General features: G+C 48.3%; 1 protein-coding gene and 1 long non-coding RNA gene across 2 annotated transcripts in view; one reads left to right on the top strand and one right to left on the bottom strand.

Annotated features, from left to right (window-relative positions):
* Positions 1-12,215, top strand: part of SGIP1 (SH3GL interacting endocytic adaptor 1) — a 230,210-nt gene that overhangs the window by 133,644 nt on the left and 84,351 nt on the right. The window contains exon 12 of the mRNA XM_089687948.1: positions 4,792-4,866. Within this exon, the coding sequence (XP_089544074.1) occupies positions 4,792-4,866 (75 nt within the window). The remainder of the gene's footprint in view (positions 1-4,791; positions 4,867-12,215) is intronic.
* Positions 1-12,215, bottom strand: part of LOC149453995 (uncharacterized) — a 196,596-nt gene that overhangs the window by 127,546 nt on the left and 56,835 nt on the right. The gene's annotated exons all lie outside the window — the stretch shown is intronic.

Here is a 12,215-nt window from a genome sequence, read left to right as displayed (position 1 = left end):
GGAAATGTTATGTTTTTGGGCTGTTTCTCTGCTAAAAATACAGGCCGACTTTGCCGCATTGATGGGCCAATGGACAGGGGCCATATATTGTAAAATCGTGGATGAGAACCTTCTTCCCTCAGCCAGAACACTGAAGATGGGTCGTGGATGGGTCTTCCAGCATGACAATGACCCAAAACATACCGCCAAGGCAACAAAATAGTGGCTCAAGAAGAAGCACATCAAGGTCATGGAGAGGCCTAACCAGTCTCCAGACCTTAATCCTATAGAAAATTTATGGAGGGAGCTGAAAGTTTGAGTTGCCAAGCGACAGCCAAGAAATATTAAGGATTTAGAGAAAATCTGTAAGGAAGAGTGGACCAAAATCCCTCCTGAGATGTGTGCAAACCTGGTAACCAACTACAAGAAACTTCTTTCCTCTGTGCTTGCCAACAAGAGTTTCTCCACCAAGTACTAAGTCATGCTTTACTTGGGGATCAAATACTTATTTTACTCACTGAACTGCAAGTCAACTTATAACATTTGTATCTTTTATTTTTTCTGGATTTTTGATTGATATTCTGTTTCTATCATTTAAAATACATCTATGATAAAAATTAAAGGCCCTGCATTTATTTGTAAGTGGGCAAACTTACAAAATCTTCTGAGGATCAAACAATTATTTTACCCACTGTATTAAATCTAAACATTTTTTATCTTAAGGCCCTCATTCGATCCAGCGCTGTGCACATCTGGAGCTCTTATTTCGTTTCACTTCCGGGTCTCACTGGCTTTGCTGAGGCAGCCCGGAGCCTTTGACGGTCATTTAAAGCTGGTGAAGAGGGAGCGGAGCTGAATCCCTATGTCTGTGTCTGCAGATGCTGACAGCAGCGCTCGAGAGCGAGCACGCAGATGGGCCCCCATAGAAAGCGTTTTCCTATGGGGTACCACCGAGAGGAGGAGGAGCCAGGAGCTTCTGCAGGGGACCCAAGAAGAGGAGGTTCAGGGATGCTCTGTGCAAATCCACTGCACAGAGCAGGTAAGTAGAAACTGGTTTGGTATTTTTACTTTGGTTTTTTTTTTTTTTTTTAAACGTTTACAATCACTTTAAGGAGAATGTGTGACTTTGCCCATTCAGGGTAAGTTATACTCACCTTTGCCTCTTTTCCCTGGTATGTGGTACCTCTGTAAGAACCCTAGGAGAGACCCAGTATTTCCGGTATAGAGGAACATGTGACCTCCTCACATTTCACTCAAGATGTGGTTCTTGGGCCTGAATAGCCAATCACCAATTCTGAAAACTATCACACAAGGGGGAGGAAAGGTCAAGGTGGGGCGTCCTAACAAGAGAACCTGTGACCTTTTTCTCCAAATGGGTGACAAATGCTTTTTCAAGTTGTTGTAAAAGCTTAAGGATTTCTAATGTAATGCATTCTCTGCATAAAGGTAAAATACCTTCTATGTTCAGATTATCCCCAGCTTCTCCCCTAAATACTTATCTGAGCCCGATCCAGCGCTGCTCTCTCTCTTCTCACTGGACATGAAGACAGCAGCGGGAGCCATTGGCTCCTGCTACTGTCAATCAAATTCTGTTAGGAGGGAGTAGACCCTAGTCACACTGTGTGTGTCAGTAGTCGCGCACAGCCTGGCTTGGGATCGAAACTGCACATGTGCCACTATCAGAAAGCACATGGAGAGGAGAAGGAGCCAAGGACGTCAACGGGGGACATGAAAAGAGGAGGATCAGGGCCGCTATGAGCAAAACCATTACACAGAACAGGTAACTGACATGTTTGTTATGTAAAAAAATGTTACATTACTATCACTTTAAACTAAATGCTCTCCTCTAATAAAACACCAGTCATTGTAGTTACAGCGCCTTGAAAAAGTATTCGTACCCCTTGAAATGTTCCCCATGTTGTCATGTTACAACCAAAAACGTAAATGTATTTGATTGGGATTTGATGCGATAGACCAACACAAAGTGGCACGTAATTGTGAAGTGGAAGGAAAATGATAAATGGTTTTCAAATTTTTTTACAAATAAATCTGTGAAAAGTGTGACGTCATTTGTATTCAGCCCCCCGGAGTCAATACTTTGTAGAACCCCCTTTCGCTAGAGAGAGACTTTTCTGCCAATTCTTCTTTACAAAATAGCTCAAGCTCTGTCAGATTGGTTGAAGAGAGTCTGTGAACAGCAATTTTCAAGTCTTGCCACAGATTCTCAGTTGGATTTAGGTCTGGACTTTGACTGGGCCATTCTAACACATGAATATGCTTTGATCTAAACAATTCCATTGTAGCTCTGGCTGTATGTTTAGAGTCGTTGCTTTGCTGTCCTTGCTGAAGAAAAGCGTCTCCACAACATGATGCTGCCACCACCATGTTTCACAGTGGGGATGGTGTGTTCAGGTCGATGTGCAGTGTTAGTTTTCCACCACACATAGCGTTTTGCTTTTAGGCCAAAAAGTTCAATTTTGGTCTCATCTGACCAGAGCCCCTTCTTCCACATGTTTGCTGTGTCCCCCACATGGCTTCTCGCAAACTGCAAACGGGACTTCTTATGGCTTTCTTTCAACAATGGCTTTCTTCTGCCACTCTTCCATAAAGGCCAGATTTGTGGAGTGCATGACTAATAGTTGTCCTGTGGACAGATTCTCCCACCTGATCTGTGGATCTCTGTAGCTTCTCCATAGTTCCCATGGGCCTCTTGGCTGCTTCTCTGATGAATGCTCTCTTTGCCCGGCCTATCAGTTTAGGTGGACGGCCATGTCTTGGTAGGTTGCAGTTGTGCCATACTCTTTCCATTTTCTGATGATGGATTGAACAGTGCTCAGTGAGATGGTCAAAGCTTGGGACATTTTTTTATAACCTAACCCTACTTTAAACCTCTCCACAACGTTATCCCTGACCTGTCTGGTGGCCTTCATGATGCTGTTTGTTCACTAATGTTCTTTTTCAATCCTCTGAGGGCTTCACAGAACAGCTGCATTTATACTGAGATTACATGACACACAGGGGGACTCTATTTACTAATTAGGTGACTTCTGAAGGTAATTGGTTCCACTAGGTTTTAGTTAGGGGTATCAGAGTAAAGGGGCTGAATACAAATGCATGCTACACTTTTCAGATACTTATTTGTAAAAAAAAACATTTCTCATTTTCCTTCCACTTCACAATTATGTGCCACTTTGTGTTGATCTATCAGATAAAATCCCAATAAAATACATTTATATTTTTGGTTGTACCATGACAAAATGTGGTAAATTTCAAGGGGTATGAATACTTTTTAAAGGCGCTGTAAATTTATGTATTTGTATGGACCCTAAAAAGTTTATATTTTATGATGTATTAAAAATAAAAGATTTTTATAACGTCTCTCATGATAATTGTAGGGGGGTGAGAATACTTTGAAGGCATTGTATATACATATTGAAGAATCATTTAATGTATATTTAAATGAAACCAGTGTTAAGTGCCTAAATTTATCTTGATATTGTCCTTCTTAAGTCCTCTGTATGGCAAGACCACTGTTGTTCGTGTTGACAGGAGTAGAGAGCAGAGTGTAAACTTAATCAGCATGCTGCTGCTCCAGTGTTGTCCAGTCAGCAGGCTGGGGCTGTGTTCTGTGCTGCTGCTGTTGCAAAGAAGTTTCTGCTGGTGCTATGGCTGTGATTACTGACAGGGGTGTCTTGATCACAAGATTGATCCGAATTATAAATATCTTGGCAAGTTAAATATGAATTTCACCTCTAAAGAGACCCTGTCAGATCTCTAAATATATGAAACCATCAGTTCTTTGCAAGTAAAGAAATGGTACCATGCTTACCACTCCTGTGGTTGTCTTTCCTACCTTCCCTCTAGTCTGGCACTAAAGCCGCTTTCGGTATTTTCAGCAATCAACAGTTTTGAAGTGTTCCCGCCACTTTCTGTGGTTCCTTCCTCCAACCCTTATTTCACTATAGGAATTGGCAGTGACCTAGGGATCAGAAGATGGAACCATGGTCCACAGCAGGGAACACAACCCATATTATTAACCTCCAAATGAAGGCCCAGTTTTTCCTGGAAAAAAGGTGATTCACCTGGAGTGCCTCAAGATTTTGAATACTTTTACCCTAGCTCAGGGGTGGGCAATGTGCGGCTCTCCAGCTGTTGTGGAACTACATTTCCCATGAGGCATTGCAAAGAAAGGACATTGCAAAACTGACAGAGGCATGATGTAACTTGTAGTTCTGCAACAGCTGGAGAGCCACGCATTGCCCACCCCTGCCCTAGGTTCACACCTAAGCGTTTTCTGCAGCATTTTGCAGAAACGCAGTACAGTCCATTTAACATGATTTTCTATGGGACATGTTCACAGCTGTGCATTTTCACCCGGTGCGTTTTTTGGAAAGGGTCAGGGACTTTTTTTAATGCAAAAAGTTGCGTTTTTGGTTCTAAAGACTTCAATGGAAACGCTGCAGAAAAGCATGTATTTTTGTGTGTTTGATGCATTTTTGATCCATATTGTGTTTTTAAATCTACCTAGCAACAAGAAAAATGTAAAAAAAATGGAGGAAAAGAATGCCAAACGCGTCAAAAACGCAACATAAAATGCAATGCTGAAACGGCTCCAATGCAACCTGCATAGGTGTGAACCTAATTTGAAAGAATGCTGTGACTAAAAATGAGGTTGAGAAATGCTGCACTAAACCCTTTACTTTAGAAAAGTCGAACATTTTAACCATTTTAGTAAAAAACATACTAATTGTTGTCTATTGCATGTACATCTGAACTTTAACAATTCTTTTTTTTTTTTTTTTTTCATTCTAGCACCTCCACCTATTCCACCCAAAAATATTCCGGCCACTCCACCCAGAACGGCATCGCCATTGCCAGCAGGCATAGGTTAGTGACTTCAGCCATACTGTCAATAAACAGTCTTTTCTATGGGCTGCTTTGTGTTCTCTGTGCTGGAGAATAGTGAAACTTAACAACTTTACAGGAGTTTGTTGATTTTGGTGTAAACGAATAACCTCCATTTTGTTGGAAACTTGCAATGACCTGAAAATTGCCTGGGTCACAGATAATTTGGTGGCACCAGTAAGTCATTTTTATTGACATTTTTCCTTTGGTGGTTGGAGTTAAAATGTAGTCGGCTTCAGTGTGCAAGTTATCGCTGTAGCTGGATTTAGTGTGCTTGCGGTAGCATTGCTAGACCCTGGTAGCCAGGGCAGACTGGCCAGCAATGGCTTCTGAAAGGCTCCAGTACTCTACAGAAGCAAAAGAATTTTAGGTGCACACTAGCCACTCATAAGTGGTTCAACAAATTTCCAGTATTGAAAGACGTGTTTTTTAAAGTATGGCAGACTGAACCACATCCTGTTCATTTGCAATGCAGAAACCTCATATATGAAAAAACGAAAAACTTCCCCCCGACTGATCCAAATCCTCTCTTTTTGTACCATTTACTCCCACTAAGCACTGCAGCTCACAGCAGGAGGGTTTCAGCAACAGAGTGCTGTCAATCCAGAAAGGGACTAGGCATGGCCTGCTACTGTTCAGCAAGCTACAAACGTGAGAATCAGCAGTGCCAATGATGATAGCCACTCCCCCTACAACATTCACTCATCCCACTGTAGTACAAGAAGGCCCAGGCTACATGGGGGTGACAGCTGTGAGCATTGAAGCATTGTTGCCACTAAGGATGCACCAATACGTTGTTTTTTGTTGTTTTTTTTTTCTATCAGCGAGTATGAGTCCCGATACTTTCGGTCAAGTACTTTCCAATACTGAGTACCGGTACTTTGTTGTACGATTTGCATTAATGGATGCAAATTGCACCGCAAAAAATAGAATATGATTTCTAATTGCATGCTGTTTTCCCACTGCTCCTGTAAGGGACCGCCCGGCGGTACCACTAGCACTCCACTGATCGGATGTTCCCAGCGCACGGAGTCTAAGCCCCAGAGTACTTGTTCACCAGGGCCCCTGATGGTGGGGATGGACTTGGAGTACCCCAGGACCAGGTCGTGACTACTGAGGACACCCGTCAGTGGTAGGGGTATTCGCCAGGGGCTCCCACGGGAGAGAGCCAGGTATGAGGAGGTCTGGAGACCCCGTTGAGAGGGATGGATGGATGGCTGAGCAAGTGCAGGGTCATACAAGCCGGGTCGGTAACTATGGGGACGGTGCGGTACAGAGCAGCAGGCAAAGAATAGTCGGGTCTCACGCCAGGTCAGCAACAGCAGGTCAGATCCAATAGGGGGCATTCAGGAGAGAGGTCAGGCAAGCAAGGGTCAAGAACAGGAGAAAACAGCAAGGTCAGGGCACAATCCGGGTCAGCAACTTACTACAACAGGTTCACAGGATACAAGGAGACCAAAAGGCACTGAATGACAGCTCAGGGCCGTTTAAATATCCCGCCCTGCGCTGTCATTGGTGCCAGGCGCGCGCCCGTGGTCACTACTGCGCATGCGCGAACCTGATTGCCGCGGTCGGCCAAGTCCCGGCGCTCGCGTACAGGGAGGTGTACTGCGCCTGCGCCGAGCCCAGCGGCGCGGCGATCTCCGACATTGCCCCCCCCCCCCTACGGGCAACCTCCGGATGCCCACCCGATCTCTCCACCACGGGTGATCACGAAGAAACTCCCGGACCAGTCTAGGTGCGTGGACATTATGAGCCGGTTCCCAGGAATTGTCCTCAGGACCATAGCCCTTCCACTTAATTAGGAATTGGGTCTGGCCCCCCCTTCTTCGGCACTTAAGGATCGTTTCCAATTCAAATTACTCTTGTCCTTCGACCGTTATGGCCTCTGGGGGTCTGGATTCTCGTTCTGGGAAGGCATCTGGGATCACTGGCTTCAGCAGGGATACATGGAAGACTGGATGAATTCTGAACCGTGTCCGGAAGGATAAGCCACTTCGTTGACCATCCGCTTTACCTGAAAAGGCCCCACAAATTTAGGTCCCAATTTTTTCGAGGGACAAAGCATCTTTAAGTTGGTTGTGGCCAACCACACCTTCTGCCCAGGCCGCAACGCCAAATCCCCTCTTCGTTTCTTGTTAAACTCCTTCTTATTGTCCTCTTGGGGCCGAGCGATGGCTTCCTGGAGTAATTTGCTATTGGCGGAGAAGAAGGTCAACGCATCCTGCGTTGCTGGAACTGGGCATTCAGAGACCAAATCAGGGAGAAAGACAGGGTGAAACCCATAATTCGAAAAGAATGGGGACTGCCCCGTTGCCGAATGGCTTGCGTTTTTATAAGCGAACTCCGCCAGGGGTAAGAGTGACAACCAATCATCCTGCAGGAAAGACGTGTAGCAACGCAAGTATTGCTCCAGGGTCTGGTTCGTCCTCTCGGTCTGACCGTTGGTCTGAGGGTGGAACGCGGAGGAGAGGGACAACTTGATGTCCAGGGCCTTGCACAGAGCCCTCCAAAACTTAGATGTAAACTGGACCCCTCGATCAGAGACGATGTCCTCAGGTACTCCATGAAGTCTAACGATCTCCCAGATAAATATTCGTGCCGTCTCGGCTGCTGACGGAGTCTTCCTTAGTGGCACGAAGTGAGCCATTTTGGATAGGCGATCAATGACCACCAGAATTGCTGTGTGGTCTTGCGACGGTGGGAGCTCGACTATGAAGTCCATCGCGATCTTCTGCCAAGGCCGTTCGGGAATCGGCAAAGGTCGCAACAGCCCCCAGGCTTTGCTCCTCGATGGTTTGCTCTTCTGGCAGATGGTACAGGATCTCACGTAGCGCTTGCAATCCTTAGCCATGTTTGGCCACCAAAACGAGCGCCGGAGAAGCTCCAGAGTCTTGACTGGGCCAAAGTGACCTGCCAGCGGGTGACCGTGGCAATGCCCCAAAACCAGGGTCCGGACTTCCTCAGGTACCACGATTGAATCTTCCTTCCACAGGAGTCCCCCCTTGTTCTGGAGGGATACCCCAACTGGGGTTGGTGTGGCCGTAGATGCTTCTATTAACTTGGAGCGAAGGTCCGTCTGGAGCGCCAAGAAGTTCCCTGAAGACAAGATAGTGTCGGGTACCAGTTCTTCTTCGGAGTCCTCAAACATACGAGATAGCGCGTCGGGCTTCGTATTTTTAGATCCGGGCCTGTAAGTAATGTGAAAATTAAATCTGGAAAAGAACAGGGCCCATCTTGCCTGCCGTGGGCGTAGACGCTTGTCAGTCCTCAGATATTCCAGATTCTTGTGGTCTGTGAAAATCAATATGGTGTGTGAGGCACCTTCCAGCAGGTACCTCCATTCCTCTAGCGCTGCTTTGATAGCCAGCAGCTCTCGATCACCGATATCGTAATTCTTCTCCGCTGAGGTGAGTTTCCTCGAGAAGAATGCTACGGGATGGAGTAACTCTTTGGTGCCTTTCCGCTGAGACAAGATGGATCCTACCGCATTCTCCGATGCATCTACCTCCAAGATGTAGGGCAGGGCCGCGTCCGGGTGGCCCAGGATGGGTGCCGAGGTAAATAGCTTTTTCAGAGCTTCGAAAGCTCTTTGAGCCTCTGGTGTCCATTTGAACCGGGTTCCAAGTTTGGTTAGTTGAGTAATGGGGGAGACCAGACCCGAGAAGTTCTTGATGAACTTCCGATAAAAGTTTGCGAACCCTATAAACCGTTGGACACCTTTTTTGTCCGTGGGTTCAAGCCAATCTAAAATTGCAGAGACCTTCTGGGGGTCCATCGCGACCCCCGCAGTGGAGATAATCAGGCCTAGAAACGTGATGCTAGATTGCTCGAAGCAACATTTCTCCGCCTTAGCATATAACCCATGCTGCCGCAACCGCCCCAATACTTTTGCCACATGTATCCTATGGTCCTCTAGAGAGGGTGAAAAAATTAGTATGTCGTCCAAGTAGACGATAACGAAGACATCCAAAAAATCCCTGAAGATGTCGTTCACGAAATGTTGAAAGGTGGCTGGTGCATTGCACAGCCCAAATGGCATGACCAGGTATTCAAAGTGGCCAAACCGGGTACGGAAAGCCGTTTTCCACTCGTCCCCCTCTCTTATGCGTACCAGGTTATAGGCCCCCCTTAAATCAAGCTTTGTGAATATAACCGCAGCCTTTAGGCTCTGAAACAGTTCTGGTACCAATGGCAATGGGTAACGATTTTTGATCGTGACCCTGTTCAGCTCCCGGTAGTCGATACAAGGTCTCAGGGTTTTGTCTTTTTTTCTCCACGAAGAAGATTCCCGCTCCTGCTGGAGAAGTGGAGGGGCGGATCAATCCCTTCTGGAGGCTGTCCTCGATATATTCCTTTAGGGCCCCCAATTCAAGCTCAGATAGGGGGAAAATACGCCCAAAAGGGATTTCAGAGCCTGGTAACAGGTCGATTGGACAGTCATACGGGCGGTGGGGGGGCAGAGTATCGGCTCCCCGCTTACTAAACACGTCCAGGAACCCATGATAGGCTGCGGGAATAACCTGTTTCAAATCGGAGTCTCCTTCGGAGCAAAGGAGAACTCGGGGCCCCGCGGGGCCCGAAGTGCGACAATGTTCCCGACAGTATGGGGAAGGGAACGAGATTGACCCGGTTTCCCAGTCAATCTGGGGGTTGTGGGCCCATGAATGACTGGGAAAAGAGGTGATGCAATAGCGTCCAGGCGGAGGAACTCCTGGTGCTGGTTGGCAATGATAGTGGCAATGGGGGGAGTTTCCTGATTAACTACCCCCGAATTTATCTGGGAACCATCGGCCAAAAAGATGTTGAAGCCCTTCTGTCTGTGTTGGAGAGGGATACCCTGCTGGTGAGCGAACTCTAAATCCAGGAAACAGCTGCATGCCCCCGAATCAACTATGGCTGTCACCTCCACGGTCTTTTCTGGAAGCTGAAAGGAGAGGGGCACTACTAAGTATTGCGAAGGACAGGTATTGCTAATAGACAAGGAAGAAAAACGGGTGCACTTACTCATTTTCTGAGGGCAGGATCGCACCATATGACCAGCTTCACCGCAGTAAAGGCAGAGGTTCTGGGCTCGTCTGCGCTGGCATTCCTCCAGTGATAATTTAGGCCGTGCCAGACCTAGCTGCATAGGTTCCGGAACATCTCCTGGTGGTGGGTTCTGGATGCTTTGTCGGGTTGGTGGGCTGGGGCCTAGGAATGGACCCCAGGTATTTCTGCGACCCTGGCCGGACCTCTCAAGCCTGCGTTCCCGCAGTCTTCGGTCAATCTTAATTGTCAGGGCAATAAGGTCTTCTAGAGACTCGGGAACCTCCACCCGGGCCAGCTCATATTTCAAGGGATCGGAGAGCCCCATACGGAACTGGTGCAATAGAGCGAACTCATTCCAGCGTGTGTCCCCCATCCACCGCCTGAAATCAGAGGCGTATTCCTCTGCCGCCCGCCGGCCCTGCCGGAGCGCATATAAGGTCGCTTCGGCAGAGGCTGCCCGCTGTGGGTCATCATACAAGATGGCCTTTGCTTCAAAGAAACTATTGACCGATCCCAGGTGAGGATCATTGTTTCCCCTTAGCCGGTGGGCCCAATCCTGGGGTTCACCCTGTAATAGTGAAATAATGAATCCTACCTTCACGTTTTCGGTCAGGAAGGTACGGGGTTGCAGCTCAAAGAACAAGAGACAGGAATCACGGAGTGACCGGAAGCGTGTGCGGTCCCCGTGAAAACGCTCCGATAAGGGTACTCGGGGTTCCGCCATAGGGAGCGGGGCGGAAGCCCCTGAGACTGGCTCCTGAGCTACCAGGGCCGGTGGTGCAGAAACCGGGGCCTGTGGGGCAGGGTCAGAAATAGAGCCAGTCTGGAGGCGATTCTCCAGCTGCATGCATCTGTCCTGCAGGGCCGTTACGGCCTGTGTCAAATTAGCTAGGTGCCTGCAAATTTCCTCTAGCGGGGAGGGCCCTCCTCTAGGCTCAGTCATGGCCTTGTGGTACTGTAAGGGACCGCCCGGCGGTACCACTAGCACTCCACTGATCGGATGTTCCCAGCGCACGGAGTCTAAGCCCCAGAGTACTTGTTCACCAGGGCCCCTGATGGTGGGGATGGACTTGGAGTACCCCAGGACCAGGTCGTGACTACTGAGGACACCCGTCAGTGGTAGGGGTATTCGCCAGGGGCTCCCACGGGAGAGAGCCAGGTATGAGGAGGTCTGGAGACCCCGTTGAGAGGGACGGATGGATGGATGGATGGCTGAGCAAGTGCAGGGTCATACAAGCTGGGTCGGTAACTATGGGGACGGTGCGGTACAGAGCAGCGGGCAAAGAATAGTCGGGTCACACGCCAGGTCAGCAACAGCAGGTCAGATCCAATAGGGGGCATTCAGGAGAGAGGTCAGGCAAGCAAGGGTCAAGAACAGGAGAAAACAGCAAGGTCAGGGCACAATCCGGGTCAGCAACTTACTACAACAGGTTCACAGGATACAAGGAGACCAAAAGGCACTGAATGACAGCTCAGGGCCATTTAAATATCCCGCCCTGCGCTGTCATTGGTGCCAGGCGCGCGCCCGTGGTCACTACTGCGCATGCGCGAACCTGATTGCCGCGGTCGGCCAAGTCCCGGCGCTCGCGTACAGGGAGGTGTACTGCGCCTGCGCCGAGCCCAGCGGCGCGGCGATCTCCAACAGCTCCTGTGTGAACCCAGGCTTGTCATAGTCCTTGTTCACACAGGAGCGGTGCGGAAAACCTCCCTGCAGGCATCCCATGCTGAGTGTCAGTGGTCATTTCAAATCCCCACCGCTTTCTCTCCTCCTATCATTGTACTCTTGAAAATACTATTGATGCCTTAACCGATACTTTGTGGTGTAATTTGCTTTATTGGATGCAAATTTTACCGCAAAGATTAGCATGCTATTTGAACAGGAATGCGATTCCTGCCCAAATCGCATGCAGTTTCCCCACTGCTCCTGTGTGAACCCAGGCTTGTCATTGTCCTTGTTCACACAGCAGCGGTGCGGGAAACCTCCCTGCAGGCATCCCAAGCTGAGTGTCAGTGGTAGGAGAAGAGAAAGTGGTGGGGATTTGAAATCTCTGCCGCTTTCTTTTCTCTCCTTGCAGCGATGACAGTTCGGGCTAGACAGCATCTGATTGGTCAGCAGCTAACCACTGACACTCAGCATGGGATGCCTGCAGGGAGGTTTCCTGCACCGCTCCTGTGTGAGCTCGGGCTATGACAAGCCTGGGTTCACACAGGAGCAGTGAGGAAACTGCATGTGATTTGGGCAGGAATCGAATTCCTGTTCAAATAGCATGCTAATCTTTGCGGTAAAATTTGCGTTCATT

This window comes from Staurois parvus, unplaced genomic scaffold (assembly GCF_062004578.1).
Source record: "Staurois parvus isolate SC_StPar_1 unplaced genomic scaffold, SC_StPar_1.0 ptg000441l, whole genome shotgun sequence".
Lineage (NCBI taxonomy): Eukaryota > Metazoa > Chordata > Amphibia > Anura > Ranidae > Staurois > Staurois parvus.
The sequence above is the reverse complement of the archived record's forward strand: the minus strand, read 5'-3'. Positions and strand labels throughout refer to the sequence as shown.